Source organism: Scophthalmus maximus, chromosome 15 (assembly GCF_022379125.1).
Source record: "Scophthalmus maximus strain ysfricsl-2021 chromosome 15, ASM2237912v1, whole genome shotgun sequence".
In the NCBI taxonomy this organism is placed as follows: Eukaryota; Metazoa; Chordata; class Actinopteri; order Pleuronectiformes; family Scophthalmidae; genus Scophthalmus; species Scophthalmus maximus.
The window spans coordinates 3,466,506-3,483,185 of record NC_061529.1 but is presented as its reverse complement, the minus strand read 5'-3'; the positions used below and the strand labels follow the sequence as shown (position 1 = coordinate 3,483,185).

The window sequence follows — 16,680 nt, the reverse complement described above, 5'->3', positions numbered from 1 at the left end:
AAAAAAGGGGAAGAATCATCAAAATAGTATTCCTGTGACGTGACAGATACTCCTTCCCATCTACCTTTTAATTCTGGGCCGTTAACAATGAAATGCTGACATGTCCAGGCGCGTGTGTGTGTGTGTGCGCGCGTGCGTGCGTGTGTATGCGTGTGTTTTCTTCCCCTGCAGGCTTGTAACCAATCTGCCATCACATCCGCCCCGTCACTCCGCAGCCGCTGCGCCGCCTCCACCCATAAAGCTTCACGTTCATGTAGTCGGCCGCTAGTTGGCTAACGAGTCACCGACCGACCGACCGACGGACGGACGGACGGACGGGGAGAGAGAAGCGGAACAGGAGCTTTTGTCGGCCGGGTTACTTCACCTGGCACACGGATAATAATTATAACAACAATAATAATAATATATAGTGACGTGTTTTGTTTTATTATAATCATCATCGTCGCGGGACCGGCGTCGCGTTCTGTGGCTCGCAGCGCCCCGCTAGCTTTGTCACGGCGACTCACGCGCATACGTAGTTGTAGCTCGCCGCGCTAGCCAGCTAGCTCCGCTCAGGCTAACTCGAGAAGAAAGGCCGTCGAGTTGACCCCGCGTCCGGCGGCGAAGAATCTTCTGGCACATCATCGAGGTTGTCTCCCTCCTCTCCCCCCCCCTCCTCCTGCCCGACACCATCGCCAGCGTGTGTCGGAACCCGACGCCACCAGCCGCAGTGAGAAAGCAGGAACGCCGGGAGAAGGATGGCTCTGAAACGGATCCACAAGGTAAAGATAACGTCGTTCAAATGCGCTAGCTAGCGGCGCTAGCCTCCCACAAGCTAGCTAGTGGCGCTAGCCTCACACAAGCTAGCTAGTGGCGCTAGCCTCCCACAAGCTAGCTAGCGGCGCTAGCCTCCCACAAGCTAGCTAGCGGCGCTAGCCTCCCACAAGCTAGCTAGCGGCGCTAGCCCTCAGCCGCTACCCTGCGAAACATGGCGCTGGAACCTGTTTCGGCGAAAGTCTACGAGTGTTGTGTGTGTACCGTTATTATTACAAGTAAAGTGAATTTGTTGTTATAAGTTTATTATATATATATATATGTAAATGTGTGTATGTTCAGTCTGCTTCGCCAACATGAGCAGTTTCACTTGACGGTTCGCTCGATGTGGATCGACTACACACCGAGGGAGAGGGAGAGGGAGGCCGCACGAGTTGCCCAACACTTTACAGCCGCTTTTACATGAACACACCCGCACTAGGAGCAGTTTTTTTTTATTTTAATTTTAATAGAGGCCTCATATCGATGACGTTTTCATTTTCTTATTTCCCTCTTTACGAAACTGCGTCCACCAGCACTCATGACTCATATCAGCCAATTGGATCTCTGTGTGTTCATGAGACATTTGCTCGGTATGTGGACTCGTAACCCGTTTTGGTGTGTGTGTGTGTGTGTGTGTGTGTGTGTGTGTGTGTGTGTGTGTGTGTGTGTGTGTGTGTGTGTGTGTGTGTGTGTGTGTGTGTGTGTGTGTGTGTGTGTGTGTGTGTGTGTGTGTGTGTGTGTGTGTGTGTGTGTGTGTGTGTGTGTGTGTGTGTGTTGGCAGCAGCAGCAGATTGGGGCGACACCTCTTCACCTCTTGACTAGAATCTCCTGAAGGAACAAGTTCCTTGTGAAACTGTGTGTGTCAGTGTCAGAAGGGCCCAGGGTGGGGCAGTGGCTTCCACCTCACTCTCCAAAATAGCGGTAGACCTAAAAATAACAGAGGTGTGTGTGTGTGCGCGCACGCTTTAGGTCTCATCTTGCTGTTGGCTGTGAACCGATAAGGAAGCCGGTGGCCTCACCGACTCTTGAGTTGCTGCAAGAAGTTGAACTCGGGAGAAGAGTGGCAGGAGATAACAACACCAGCTGGAGGGGTGGGGGTGTTGAGACATAAGCGAAGCACACGACCTGTCATGTGGCATCGCCTTTCCCTCCGCTCTCCTCCATGTTGACATTTACACCCAAATGTGTTGGGTCAATCCTCCACGTCGGTTTAAGGAATCCTCTCCTGCTCCTCGTCGTTGTTGTTCTTGGTCTTGATTCAGATGATTACAAAGTGGTCTAATGTTTTTTCCTTCTAACCCTTTTCTCTACAGGAGCTGAATGATCTGGCTCGTGACCCCCCAGCACAGTGCTCAGCCGGCCCAGTGGGAGATGACAGTAAGTGGCCCGGAGGCAGCAAATAAGTTCTTTTCCTAAAAGGTTAATCAGTTGAATATTGTTGTCTTACATTATTGCCAACCATCTTTGATATTCCTTCAGAGCAAAGTGACATCTTATAAGATGTCCCAATTGACCACCATCCAAAAAAAACAAAGTTATAGTGCTTAATGCTAGAGTGAAATGGATTTACAGGCATCGTGTCTATAAAATAAAACTGCACCAGGAAGCTGCAACGACACATTACGAGCATAGATCCTGTCTGATCACATGCCTCTGGCCTTTATCTCGTCCTTACCTTTTGCTTTCTGTTCTCCGCAGTGTTTCACTGGCAGGCCACAATCATGGGACCTGTAAGTACAGAACCGTGTTACATAAACGTCACTGTTTCTTATTCAGATCAACATGGTGTTGAAATTTGTTTTCTTTTCCTTTCTTTTTCAGACTGAAAGTCCATATCAGGGTGGTGTTTTCTTCCTGACAATTCATTTTCCAACAGACTACCCCTTCAAACCCCCCAAGGTAGGATAGTGTGGTTATACCATTAAAATATTGGCGCAGATATATATATATATATATATATATATATAGAGATAGACACACACGGCCTTGTGCTGGGGTCAAACAATGTTTACTTTAAAACAGTTACTCTAGTGTTATAAATGATGGAGTTTTTGCAAATGTTGCTTCGTGACAACTGTGTTGTAAATGAAACTTGAGTCAAGCAGTTTTAAAAACAACAATATTATTTTGTTTGCCTCATGATTTAATACTTGTCATTCCAGAAGATGGCAGTAAGGGCAGCAGAAGGCATTTGAATCACACCTGGTTGAGCGGGCGTGTCATTCAGCCGTATCTCACAGTTGTTTTTTTGTTTTCTTTTCTTTTTCAGGTTGCATTTACAACGAGAATTTACCACCCAAATATTAACAGCAATGGCAGTATCTGTCTGGATATTCTCAGATCACAGTGGTCTCCTGCACTTACTATTTCTAAAGGTATGGACAACCCTGAAGGGACCCCAGGAGCTCTTTCACGGCGACCTTTTATCAACTATCAGTTTGTGGATAACAACATAAGATTCAGAATAATTTCCTTTAGACTGATTATGTGATTGAAAGTAAAGTTTTAAAAAGACAGTACCTGATTCAGCACACAAGCATTTGAATATGTAAATGTTGTCAGCTGAAAACAAATTGTTTTAATGTCTGTATTTTGTTCCCTGTAGTTCTCCTCTCCATTTGCTCACTCCTATGTGACCCCAACCCCGACGACCCACTAGTGCCAGAGATCGCACGAATCTACAAAACAGATAGTCAGAAGTAAGTGTGTGTTTGTTTACGCACGTGTGAGAAGGAAGTGGGTTGTATTGTTTCCCAACAGGAAGACGCACGTACTTGATATAGTTAAATGAAGACACACCTGTTCGGGAATCACCTGCGTGTACTAATATGTAACCTAGTTTCTCTCTGTCAGGTACAATAAACTAGCTCAGGAGTGGACGGCGAAGTATGCCATGCTTTAGGGTAAGGCCTGAGAGAGGCCCCGCTGCATCGTGGGTAGTGCAGTCGGAGTGGTTGGTTGTGAGTTGATGCTCTGGTCTGACTGGCATAACCAGAGGCTCGGATCCCTGTTATGATTATACTAATCTTCTGGTTGGTTGGTTGCTGTGAACAAAGACGAGTTTATCACGTGTGCAGGCCAGAGAGGTTCAGATCCAGTTATAACCACAAGTGTCTTGTAACAGTGGAAAAATACTCCAATGAGTTAGTTTTCACAGATAGAGTAGAGGGCAACAATTTGTCAAGGTCTTTTTAATGTGCGATAACTTTCACAGAAGCACAAGAGCAGACATTTATAAATAACTTATTAAAAAAACCCAGTTGTAAATAAATTATGAATATCCTTTCTGTAAAGAATACAGCATGGAATCAGTAATTATAAAGTGTGTTGCAACAAAAATTAAAAACCATCTTTCTTGCGGTCAGGTTTCCTGACTATTTAACATCACGTTACATAACGTGTGAGAGACGAGTCAACATGCCGAGATCAGCGGTCGTCACAGTTAATTTGTTACCTTGTTAATTTTCAGTTATTATTGCAGGTTGATGTAGTTGTTTAAAGACAAATATTTTGCGGTGCATCAGAGGACACGCCAATGGTTGGCTGCCAAAACAAGCTGCATTCGTGAGCCGTGACCAAAACTAAAAGCCTCGCAGACATACGGGAAGGAGAATTAATGCGAGCTGGGATTTTTTTTTTTCATAAGCGTTGGCCAGACATTTAAAAAAACACTGAGAAACCTCAACAATTTACACTGAAGGAATCTGTTCCTAAAAAAAAACGAGCGGAGAACCCAGAAAACGAGTTGTGCTAACGTTAGCAGCAGCTCAGCTAACAAGCCTCTCGTGACCTCCTTTGTTTTAACAAGTGAAACGGCTTTATAGTGTTTTTTTTTTTACTTATCTATGGATCATTTGTCTCCCCAGTATAAACCTTGTGAATAATGAACATAATCTCAACCAAAAAATAAAACCGCAGCGTGGTAAAGAATCGATCAATTGTCGAATTAGCTGCTTTTTCATTTTTGCCAGTCAACACACCTTTGCAGCTGAATCAACATAATAACTGAAAATGCTAATTTTCTTATTTATTACTTTATTAATTTTTTGTTATTTAAGATTTCTTCTGGTAAACATGAATGAGGAGTTGCTGAAACAAACGACACTTAATTTAACCTTTAAAAGGTTTTATGTTATCTGGATATGTGTGTAATTAGTGCTTGGTTGAGTAGTTTGATATTGAATTCAAATAACCCGGTTAGAAAATGAATTGTCTTTGCATGTAAATGTTGCCACTATCTCTAGCATGAAGAGGTATTGGTGTGTAAAGATGTCTGACGTGAAAAAAAAGAAGAAGAAATAATGTCATCGATTGGAAGCTTGTGTATGACGGTGTCAATTGTATTTGCACATGTGCCGACTCGTCGGGATGCTAACTTTGCTTGCCCCAATATTTGCATGTAGTAAAATAACTCCTGACAAAAAGGCGAGTTATAAATATACCAGGAGGTTTTATGGCAAAAAAAGATGATCCAATTGTGAGATTTCTTGAAGGTAATTGTCTCTTGTTTGTTCTCTCTGCAGATACACCAAAATGGCGAAAGAATGGACAAACAAATACGCAATGTGATGGCATCGCTGGGAAAGCTGGAGGAAAATGTTGTCGCTGGTTCAAACTTAAAATTCCAGGATTCAGTTTTTCTTTTTTTCCACTTTTTTATTTTCTTTTATTTTTTTGTTAATCAGAGCATTTTACCCTCCGCTCCTTTTTTTTTTTTTCTTCTTCTTTCTTTCTCCCCCACCTGTGTGCTCATAAGAAGATAGTTTTCTCTCTATAGGACACATGCCAGTTTCTGTGAGGTTTCAATTCCCATTTTGTATGGAGTTTTAAAAAAGAATAAATAAAAGAATAAATAAATCAATCACCATGGTTCTTGAACACTCAGCTTGAGCATGCACCAGTAAGAATTTTATCAACCCCAGAATTGGTGATGGTAAGTCATTTTTACACTCTGCACACACTTAGTAGAATCTGATGCAACTGGTCTCCTGATGATGCAGAGCAGTGTATCGGCCCCACGACCTGTTGGGGTCGATATATACTTTACCCCCAAATTTTTTAATTTCAAATTGGCAAGAAGAAAACAAATCTGCATTGATATTAGTGGTAAAAAAAAAAAAAAATGGGAAATGCCATTTCCCTTTGAAAAGAAAGAGAGAAACTGGTCTGTGGCTCCTGGACTGGTGTGACATCAGTATGTTTCCTGATCATTAGTGTAGGAATCTTTTATTACCTGAGGAAAGAGGAAGTGTATCTTATTCCACTATCAAAGTGTGTGTACAGAGAAGCACCGCAGTATATATATCATTGTTAAGGAAACAAAAATATAAAGAACTTCAATGTTGTATTTTATGCATGTTAATAAAGGTAGGCTATTATATCTGATATGTTTCTGCAAATTAAGTGGATTTGTAAAGCTGAACAGTTGGAAGAAGAAAAAAAAAATTTGGTTCCCCTCAAAGGCTTTCTATTTCTATTTCTTTTTTCCGTTATTTAGAAGCCAGTAGATGAGCAGTTAGTTTTTATGCCCTCTTGAACACTGTCTTCTTGTAGCCCTAAAATATTGATGCAAAGCCGACGGTTGATAATCAACTTGCGGCTCTGTTTTTTTTAGTTTTCCCTTCAATAAAGTTACTTAAACCATAAAAAAAAATGTGAGTTTGGGTTTTTCATTTAAAAGTAAAATATTAAGAGTTCTATTGTTAGCAGTCTTGTTTTTTTTTTTATATCAAATTTTCAGTCTTGTTTAGACAAACATGCCTGATTCAGTAAATCTGGTTTGCCTATTAAATTATGGGAAGGGAAATATTTGGGTAGAGTGATCTGGATTTATTGACAGAAAATTGATATTGGGGATTTTGACTTTGGGAAAGTTTGATGGGATTTATTTAATATTTAAAAATGCGATGACATACATAGATTTTACACATATACACAGTTTTTCCATTCAAATACATCAAGTGTCTCACTGTGACCTTTTCATTTATGAATGATTATGAAGATAAAGAAGTTAAATTGTATGTTTACACCGATTACATACATTAAATCCCGTCTGTTTGCAAAAACCCTACAAACTTTGTCACAGTCGGACTGAAAACTCACCTGTTCAGACTGCACTTTAGTCCATGGATCATTAAATCAAATAAAAAAATTGAAATACAAAAGAAGCCTTGAAGCCATTTAGCTTATTTTTGTTTAGTTTAGTTTCATGTGCTCGCATGATTGTTGAACTTTTGTGTTGAATGCACTTATTGTAAGTTGCTTTGGACAAAAGCGTCAGTAAGGCCATGTAATGACGACCAATATTTTTCTTCTTTTACTTTATGGCAGCTAAAATTCATTTATTTTTTCATGTTTTCAATACACTCTATTCAAAACTTTGGCAAATACAACACACACACAAAATACAACATCCAGGGATAAAAAATGAAGGACAACAATAAGTGCAACCTCCAGTCAGAGATATTAAGTCCAGTGAGGACACAAAGGATGTTTATGATAAATGGCTCAGGCTTCATAGCTTTACAGTGACGTCCATAATAATAATAACTGAGTTCATTCTTAAAAAAATGGAACAATTGCATCTGTGGATGTGGTATGTGGCAAACAAGAATATAATATTTTTAGTATTTTTATCTAAAATCACTTCTAAACTCAAGCACATCACAGTTCAAATTTAAATATGCAATGAATTATGATTGGCTGAACTCCAAATGTGTCGGACTGTTTTTTTTGTTAATTAATCAAATTTCGCGCCAAATGCGTCCCTCGTGCCAGTGGAACTCTGACCACGTGACTTGCCACTGGGGGCGGGTCACGTGATGAAACGAGGAAGCGCTCCTGAACGCAACACGGTGGTAGAACTTCGGACATTTCCACGTCCGAGGGAGTGTTTTGGTGTTGTCGCCATGACTACAGCAACCCTCGGGCGATGACGCGGCGTGGGAGCGTGTCCGTCCGGGCCCTCGGTGTGCTCTTGTGTCTGTGCAACGGACTTCTGTCCGGTCGTGGTCGCTCGGTGGCGGGGCCGCGAGCCGCTCAGAGTCTGGACGGTAAATGGAGTCTGTCGAACGCCAACGGTTCTCTGTCGCTGCCCGCCGAGGTGCCCGGATGTGTCCACTCGGCTCTGCAGCGACAGGGATTCATCCAGGTGGGGACGGATCGATACGTGTGATCAAATCTGAACGTGTCGATTGATTGCGAAAACTTTTTAAAAGTCTTTACTACAACTAGTAACTTTAATGTTCTAACATAATAATTTCCCCCAAATTGCTTTCCATTGTGTGTGTGTGTCTGTGTGTGTGTGTGTGTAAAAACCCATATCAAAAAAAGTTTAAATAAAGTTTTCAACCTCAAACTAAGAGATGAAATTGAAATGAAAATAGAAAATCGTATAAACGTCCTCTCCACTTTCTTCCAGGATCCGTATTTCAGGTTCAACGATGTGTCTTACCAGTGGATCGCTCTTGACAACTGGACGTACGCGACCACATTTGACGTGTCTGCCCAAGTGATGTCAGTGTCTTATAATACTTTTGAAAAAGTTTTTGTCTGTATCCGGATCCTGACTCACGTGTGTGTTTGTCTGCATGAACAGGAGCAAACAGAAGGTCGTCCTATCCTTCCACGGCGTCGACACTGTCGCCTCCATTTGGCTCAACGGCGTCGCCGTAGGCAACACGGACAACATGTTTCGTAGATACGTATGTTGAAATGAGCAGTTGACCGAGTGAAGCATTTCTTTGCTTTTGTCTTTTTGTAAATGTGGGCTTGTCTTCACTGCACAGGACTTCTCGGTCAGACACTTGCTGAGGGACGGGGAGAATGTGTTGAGGGTCCGTTTACTGTCTCCAGTTCTCTACGCCGCTGAACGGAGGGAAGCTCATTCCTCCTACAGAGTTCCACCTGAATGTCCTCCCGATGTGCAGAGGGGAGTGTGTCACGTCAACTTCATCAGGAAGGTAAGAGCATCGCACATGAGGTTTTTCTAATGCTAAACGTCAGGATGACCTCAGAAAGGTGAAAGGACAGAGGTGAAAACGGAACCTCCGAAGGTCTCACACACTGTTTAATATCACAGCAAATGTAAAAATCAAATCGGTGACTGTGTTGCAGGAGCAGAGCTCTTTCGGTTGGGACTGGGGGCCCTCGTTCCCGACCGTCGGTCTGTGGAAAGGAGTTCGACTGGAGGCGTTCGACGTCCTGCAGCTCCTCCAGGTTTCCTCCGTCCCGCTCTACGGTACGTCCGTCATCACCCACAGCAATTTTTAAAACCTTTTATCAAGTAAAGAAGAAGCTGAGATGAACAAAGGGAAGCGGCTCTAATCTGATTAGAAAGTATTAAGAAGTAAAGTCTGTTGCATAAGAGTAGTCATGCAAGATGCAGTAGCTCAATGGATAAAGACGATTTTGTGATTTTTCTAGATATTAAAATAGGATTCTCTGATTTCAGGAGGCAAAAGGTTGGTTTTCCACACAACAAACAATGCTATAAAGTTAATAATGCAACATAAAGTCCTAAAACTTTAACTACTTCCTGCCTGCAGATTAATAAAAAAAACAGGAAATACTTAGTAAACTTGTTCTGGTCACGGTTTACCATCGCCTCCTTTCTGAGGATGAGACTTTATAATAATGTGTACAATTAATATAAAATAAATAATACATTTCCTGCCATTTGCAAAATCTGAAATAAGTAAGTCTGTTTTCCAGATTAAATAAAAAAAACTATTGCATCTTTCAATTTTTGTGGTCTATCTCAACCACGTGTTGGACAATTTAAAGTCTTTTATCATCTAAATATAATGGTTTATAATCTGTGTCTCCAGATTCCAGCCTCTCCCAGTGGAGAGTCCAGGTCGAGCTTCTCGTGGATGCGGTTCAGACGACAACGGGCCGAGTGAGTCTCTCCGTACCCGAGTTGGACTCGGAACAAACCCTCCAGACCCGGTTTGTCTCCGGAAAGACCAAGAACACCTTCGTCTTACACATCAACAGGGTACACGATACAGTCTGATCAAGATTTTTTTCATTTTGCGTTTGAGGTTCCTCTGGAATGTTTGGTTATGTTCTTTTATCTTAAAAATGACAACTATGTTGTCGCAGGTGTGTAAAGGAAGGTTTAACCTCTGTGCCTGAATCTCTTCCATGTGTTAAAACAAAGAGAGTTTTGAGGAACGTCTTCTTCTTCTCTCAGAGCAGCCAGGTGAAGCTGTGGTGGCCCCACACACACGGTGACCAGCCCGTCTACCAGCTGAATGTCAGAGGTTTTCAGGGCGGACTTTTAATCCTGAATGCAGAGTCCAAGGTCAGAGTTCACCGCCTTTCAACACCACTTATTTTTTTTACTCTTTCTGTTTAACATTTAGACATTAAGCCTAAATCCTTAATTAGTTTTGATGCACTGATGCAAAATGAACCTCAAAGAGGTTGCAGGATTTGTGGATGATGTAGTTCAAAACCACAAACTGAATATGGAGATGGACAAGCTCCCCAAAGTGAAGCCAAAATATCTCCATCGCCCCCTGGTGGCTGTCTGCTGCATAGGTCATAAAGCTCCACCTCCTCCCATGTTAGTGGGCCGAACGAAAAAGTACATGTAAAATAACATCTATGTTATTCAAGTTTGAATTTTCCCGGTAAATTTGGTTTTAAATAGTTTTTCGATGCTATAAAAAACGACTTGAAACGTCATGATTGACAGATGAGACCAACGCAAGATGGCGGCGCCCGTGAGTTTTGGCTTCATTTTAGCAAAGTGGACGGAAGTGGAGATGCATCTTCCATCTTTATACATAGGTCATTAAAACGATTAGGTATTATTATAGCGGAGGAGTTTAACATATGTTCGGTTTCCGTGACGTTTCATAAGCGCCGTACCCTCCAGTGGGTTTAACGTCTTTGATTGAAATTCTCTCCGTCAGGTGTCTTTCCGCACAGTGGAACTCGTCCAGGAGCCGATAGTTGGGTCTCCAGGCCTGAGCTTTTATTTCCGCGTCAACGGGAAGCCGATTTTCCTCAAAGGCTCCAACTGGATCCCTGCTCACTCCTTCCAGGACCAGATCTCCCCTGCTGTGTGAGTTTAGTTTTGAAAAGTGTTCCCCCTTCTCCTGCGGCGTGGGGTTAATGTTGATCACGAAACGAGAAGCCGCTCCACGCGTTTTCCTTCTTTGCTCTCCTCTGTGTCCTCGTGCAGATTTGTGTTTTTCTGGCTTCCACTTCTGAATACTTGACTGCGGAAGCTGCCTTGTGTCTGTTTGTCCTGCAGCGTGAGGAACTTGCTGCAGTCGGCAGTCGATGCGAACATGAACACCCTCAGGGTCTGGGGAGGAGGCGTTTACGAGCAGGACCTTTTCTACAATATCTGCGATGAACTGGGAATCATGGTACCTACGATTCTGAAATTACAATGTCATCTCATCTCTTTCTCGGTGACACTGCTTAACATTTGCGCTACAGGTATTATCCGTAATAGTTTCACAAAAGTAAACCCTGAAATCTTTAACCCTACATTTAGTTTTTTGACCCAAGTTATAAAATTGGAAACCTTCAGCAGCTTAAAACGAAATGGAAACCATGTGGATTGAACAGTGCGGTTTGTTCACGTGACATTTGCAGTGTACGAATAATCGCTCAACGGTCAAATTCAAGTTTACGCTTCCTTTTTTATTCGTTAGGTTAGTCAAAGTTGAGGTCAGTCAGCCAACAGAAACGCTGCTGCACTTGGACATTTAAATGCTTGTTTCTTCAACCTTTTTAGCAGATCATCCCACTACCACACTATAGACTTTAACGTCGCTCTCATATGATGTGATCAATATTTATTTCAGATCACAGATTACTGATTTCATTGAACTGAGAGGAACGTCCATGAACAACCAGGGCGCATTAACAATCTTAAACACCAGCAGCGCAAGTCTTCTGATTAAGTATCATTGGTAAAAATGTTCAAAAACACATCTTTGTGTTCCCAGTTTCTCAATTTTTTTTGTAGCTTTGCTATTTCACGTTTAAGCTGGTAGCAGATCTTTGACAAAATCACGTTTTTCTGCCTTTTATTATGTAATTTCTTTTAATTCAATATAATCCGATCATACGGTAGAACAGATAAAATAACTCATGTAATATAAATCGCTTTTTCGTTTTGTAAAAATAGCAAATTCAGATTCTGATATAAAGGTGTGACAGAATATTTCAACAGAATGAAATATCAACCATTGTCTTGATTTGGTTAGCGATCGCCCTCGGGCCTCACTGGAGACTTGATTACCTTTTAGTGTAGATGATTATATTTCTGTATGATTTTGATGTCGTAGAGCAGACGGATGCTCATCAGTGTTTAAATACTGTACATGTCTTCAGATTTGGCAGGACTTCATGTTCGCCTGTGCCATGTATCCCAGCGATGACGACTTTGTACAGACGGTACGAGAAGAGGTCGTCCAGCAGGCGAGTGGCGTTTCCATTAAAAAACAACCACAACATGTGTTTTTTGCAGCTTCTGGTGTTGTAAAGTTGGTTTCAGGCAACTTTGTAATCACATTAAATGTGTAAATGTAAATTGTGTCTGTGTTTCCGTCCTCCAGGTTCGGCGCCTCAAGTCTCACCCGTCTGTGATAATCTGGAGTGGGAACAATGAAAACGAGGCTGCTCTGTCTTCGGACTGGTTCGACATCCCGGCTTCCCAGAGGCCGACGTACGTCGACGACTATGTGACGCTGTATGTGAATAACATAAGGAAGATTGTGCAGGAAGTGAGTGACCGGTTTAAAAAGAAGATGAATCAGGATTCATTTATAAGTTTTATAATGCTCCATTTTATTGATTAGTTTAAGTGTAATCATCCCTTACCTCCACCAAGCAGGTTATGTGTTCGCCTCCTGTCCAATCATTTGCTCTTTCTCTCCTCCAGGAGGACCAGAGTCGCCCGTTCCTCGTCTCCAGTCCGACCAACGGGGCCGAGTCGCAGCGGGAGGGGTGGGTGGCGGCGGACCCCTACGACCCTCACTACGGGGACACGCATTTCTACAGCTACCTGGCCGACTGCTGGGACTGGAGGACGTTCCCCCGAACGCGCTTCGCCTCCGAATACGGCTTCCAGTCGTGGCCTTCCTTCTCCACTCTGAAGCCGGTAAGTGGATAAATCGCTCAGCAGCTACTTTCAATTGTTTATTTTCATGATTTTTACCACTAGAATATACTCAAGAGTCTGAGGTGTCCTCTGAAATATCCACTGGAGAATTTCATACATGTAATATATCTGTCTTTGGTGCTAGTGGACAGACGAATAAAAACACAGTTAAGTTTTTCTACGAGGAATCAGTTTAATTTTACTTGTACTTCCACTACAACTGTCCTTGAAAATTATAAATGTCTATAACATCATGAAATACCTTAATGCCACAAAATGTGACCTAAAAATCACAATAAAATAATCTATACTTAAGCAGAAAATACCAAAACAGAAAGAAATAAAGAAAATGACTCTCTGATAAAACTATAAAGATACGGCCTCTACAAATATAAGTGTCACTTTAACTTTGGCGAAATAATAAAAAAAAAAAGAGGTTCATTAAAAAAAGTTTAAAATGAGAGATTTGACGTTGTCACCCCCCCCCCCTTTTCCCCCGGAGTGGGTTGCTGCATACAAATGCAGCAAATTTTAAAAAATTCATCTACTAATTTTTTTATTGCTTACACTATTGATAAATTTCTTTATTATTGTCATGGTGCTATGAAATTGTCATGGTGCTATGAAAGGTGTTTCCACCTGTCGTCTGACTTTGTGACGTTTCAGGTTTCCTCAGAAGGCGACTGGAGCTACGACAGCGTCTTCGCGTCCCATCGTCAGCACCACGAGGACGGGAACCGGCAGATGTTCCTTCAGGCCGCTTTGCACTTCCACCTGCCCAACTCCACAGATCCTCTGAAGAGATTCACAGACTCTCTCTACATCACTCAGGTGAAACACACAAAGCACCGTCAACTTAAACATGCGTGAACACACAGTTATGGAAAATATACAAAATTTCTGTTAATGAGTTCCTCTAAATATTACACACTGTAGCTTTAAGTACGATATGTGGAACCTGGACATGGTTTCTTTGGTATTATGTTTTTTTAAAATTAAAGTAGGTCGTCAGGTGTCGTCATGATCGTGTTTCTCGTCCAGGTGATGCAGGCTCAGTGTGTGAAGACTCAGACAGAGTTTTATCGGCGAAGTCGCACCGAGGTCGTCGAGGGCAAAGGTCACATCATGGGCGCTCTCTATTGGCAGCTCAACGACATTTGGCAGGCGCCCTCCTGGTCGTCAATCGGTGAGTGAACAGCCGCAGAGCATTGTACATTGTGTTATTGTTAATCATATATCTGATTCCCTATTTTCTTTTGCTTCTGTGTGCAGAGTTCGGTGGGAAGTGGAAAATGCTTCATTATTTTGCGCAGGACTTCTTCGCCGCCGTCCTTCCTGTCGGGTTCGAGGACGCAGACACGCTGTTCATCTACGCCGTCTCAGACCTGAGTCACGACCTCAACCTCAGGGCTGTGGTACGTTTTTAATAATTAATAAAACTGTATCTTCACATTACGGTAATTTCTGATAGTGCTTTTGTTTAAACAACTCTGAATAAATGCATTCAGACTCTACCGGAGTAGGAGACTGGGAACTTTAAACGAGTTCTTTGAGAGTTCACGTCTGTAGAGAACAAAAGCTAAAAAATAAAACCATAATTTAAAAAAACAGCAGATTTTCATAAAAGCAGGTATTTAATTCATTAATCATAAGAATTTTGCATCATCAAGAGTTTCTGGTTTCATTCGTTTATACATTTATAAGAGTTTCCTAAAACCTTTTGGTTTTGAAAAGGTTTTTATTGCATTTTGTTGAAATAAAAGTAGAATAGAAGGCGCATTATTTGAATTCAAGATGTTAATATGTGATAGTTTTCTTTAAAGATGCAGTGCAATTTATTAATCTGCAGGTAATTTCAAAGTTTCTTTCAATCACTTTTTCTCATTCATTTAACAAAACATGTCCGTTCATCTCCATCACATTACATTTTTTTGGCATTGAAGATATATAGATTACCTAAACTTTAAATTCATATAATAAACCTATGACTATAACTAAATATAAACCTCAGTTTCCGTTATTTTTCTAATGTTCAAATTAAACTGGCCAGTGTTTAATCTAATTTTTAATCTGTGTTCTTTTGTGGATCAGGTGACCGTGTACTCGTGGACCCGTCTGGATCCCATGTGCACGCTGAGGTCCGACCCGCTGCCGGTTCCCGGAGGAAGCGCCGTGGCCCTTATGAAACAGCCGGTCGCCGCCCTGCTGGCGGGATGTGGACGCTGCAGCCGGACCACCTGCCTGCTCACCTTCCACCTGGAGGACGACAGCGGCGGGCGGCGGGGTCCCGTCAACCACCACTTCCTCTGCTCACTCAAAGACGCCGAGGGCCTCCAGAGACCAAACATCACAGTGAGTCACCTTTTTGGAAAGGATCTTTATTTTAATTTTTAAACTTCTGCACATTCATTCATTCATCGTCTACCGCTTTATCCATTTAAGGGTCACGGGGGGGGGGGGGGGGGGGGGGGGGGCTGGAGCCAATCCCAGCTAACATTGGGCAAGAGACAGGGTTCACCCTGGACAAGTCGCCAGCCATCACTTCTGCACATATTTTTTATAAAAAAAACTGAAAGATGAAAGCAGAAAATAACTTGTGGCATAGGTGAGATTATAAAACCTCACAGAAAGACTAGGGTGCAAATAAAATTATTTTATTTTATTATAGTGTTATATAAATATTTATAAATTGTACTTTTGTAATTGAATTATTTCCCTTGAAAATCAAGACCAAAAAATTAAAAAGCAGGGTATTTAATTTATTAAATTTATGTAGTGGTAAAAAAAAAAAAATTAAAAACTGTAAAAAAAAAAAAAATTAAAACAAAAAATTAAAACATGTCTGGTATTCAGCCTTCAGCCAAGTTTCATTATAATAAGTGTTTCCAAAGATCTTTACATAACATAAAGAGACAGTTGTCACTTGTGAATTTGCCAAAAATGAAGCAGGGAAAAATTAAAAGTCTAAGAGTTGTTACACGAGACGTGTTAATTAAGAATAAAGGGTTTACCAGAAAAAAAGAGTAATTTTTCCCATTTCGAATTCCCATTTCATGCGTGCGTGCGTTCGTGTGTGTGTGTGTTCCCTGCAGGCCACGGTGCAGGAGGCAGAGACCGGCCTCACCGTCACCCTCCGCTCGGCCTCCGTGGCTCCCTTCGTCTGGCTCGACGCCGGAGACGTCGCCGGCCGCTTCAGCGCCAACGGCTTCCTGATGGTTTCCAGAAACGCGACGGTCGCGTTCACTGCGTGGCGTCCCACCGGCGCCGCGGAACTCTCCAGATCCCTCACTGTCACGTCTTTAGCCGACGTGTACTGACCCCGAGAGCGGCGCGTCGAGGTTAGTGCGGAGGGCGACGGATTGGGGAAAGTGGTGACGTTGCGAATGTGAACAAGCGCAGGCTCGGTTTACTCGTCGGCTACTGAAGGACCATTTTGACGCGTCTTCAAAAAGACGCACTACGACTGAAGCTGGAGTTTTGACTCCAGCTGTTACTTGGTGCCAATATTCCAAACTTATTTTCATACCAAACAAAGGACGAAGAAGCAGGGAAACGCTGGGACGTGTTCGACCTTTACTTGATGCTTTCATCCACATTCAAACCATCAGACAAATGTGCAAATACCAATACATTTTTAATAAAGGTGTACACGACGATCTGGCCGATATCAGCCTGGTTCCAGACCTCATTTTTTGCGATTTAAATTAATGCATAATACATTTTGTGAAATTAAATTGCAAAACTGTCTTGGATAT

At 42.1% G+C, this 16,680-nt stretch overlaps 2 protein-coding genes across 3 annotated transcripts; both read left to right on the top strand.

The window, feature by feature from the left end:
- The first annotated feature begins 235 nt into the window (after positions 1-235).
- On the top strand, positions 236-6,448 carry LOC118285832 (ubiquitin-conjugating enzyme E2 D2). 2 transcript variants are annotated; one of them, XM_035609707.2, is made up of 8 exons: positions 236-761; positions 2,109-2,172; positions 2,494-2,525; positions 2,617-2,694; positions 3,065-3,170; positions 3,401-3,494; positions 3,649-3,698; positions 5,319-6,448. In XM_035609707.2, exons 1-7 carry the CDS (start codon positions 738-740, stop codon positions 3,695-3,697), a joined length of 447 nt encoding a protein of 148 aa, XP_035465600.1. In that variant the 5' UTR covers positions 236-737; the 3' UTR covers position 3,698; positions 5,319-6,448. The 2 variants fall into 2 exon arrangements, with proteins under 2 accessions (XP_035465600.1, XP_035465601.1); XM_035609708.2 differs by lacking the exon at positions 3,649-3,698 and having other exon boundaries at positions 247-761.
- Positions 6,449-7,605: 1,157 nt separating this feature from the next.
- Positions 7,606-16,595, top strand: manba (mannosidase, beta A, lysosomal). The gene is made up of 17 exons (XM_035609644.2): positions 7,606-7,945; positions 8,216-8,310; positions 8,393-8,498; positions 8,583-8,756; positions 8,911-9,034; positions 9,624-9,793; positions 9,992-10,102; positions 10,719-10,870; positions 11,063-11,180; positions 12,157-12,243; positions 12,381-12,548; positions 12,707-12,925; positions 13,592-13,756; positions 13,967-14,111; positions 14,198-14,340; positions 15,017-15,277; positions 16,018-16,595. Exons 1-17 carry the CDS (start codon positions 7,727-7,729, stop codon positions 16,240-16,242), a joined length of 2,682 nt encoding a protein of 893 aa, XP_035465537.2. The 5' UTR covers positions 7,606-7,726; the 3' UTR covers positions 16,243-16,595.
- The last annotated feature ends 85 nt before the right edge of the window (positions 16,596-16,680 follow it).

Coding starts and splice junctions, on each gene's coding strand:
- LOC118285832 (XM_035609707.2), top strand. CDS start 738: ATGGCTCTGAAACGGATCCACAAG. Junction 2,526..2,616: donor AGGCCACAATCATGGGACCT/GTAAGTACAGAA, acceptor TTTCTTTTTCAG/ACTGAAAGTCCATATCAGGG. Junction 2,695..3,064: donor ACCCCTTCAAACCCCCCAAG/GTAGGATAGTGT, acceptor TTTCTTTTTCAG/GTTGCATTTACAACGAGAAT.
- manba (XM_035609644.2), top strand. CDS start 7,727: ATGACGCGGCGTGGGAGCGTGTCCGTCCGGGCCCTCGGTGTGCTCTTG. Junction 12,244..12,380: donor GAGAAGAGGTCGTCCAGCAG/GCGAGTGGCGTT, acceptor TCCGTCCTCCAG/GTTCGGCGCCTCAAGTCTCA. Junction 12,549..12,706: donor TAAGGAAGATTGTGCAGGAA/GTGAGTGACCGG, acceptor TCTCTCCTCCAG/GAGGACCAGAGTCGCCCGTT.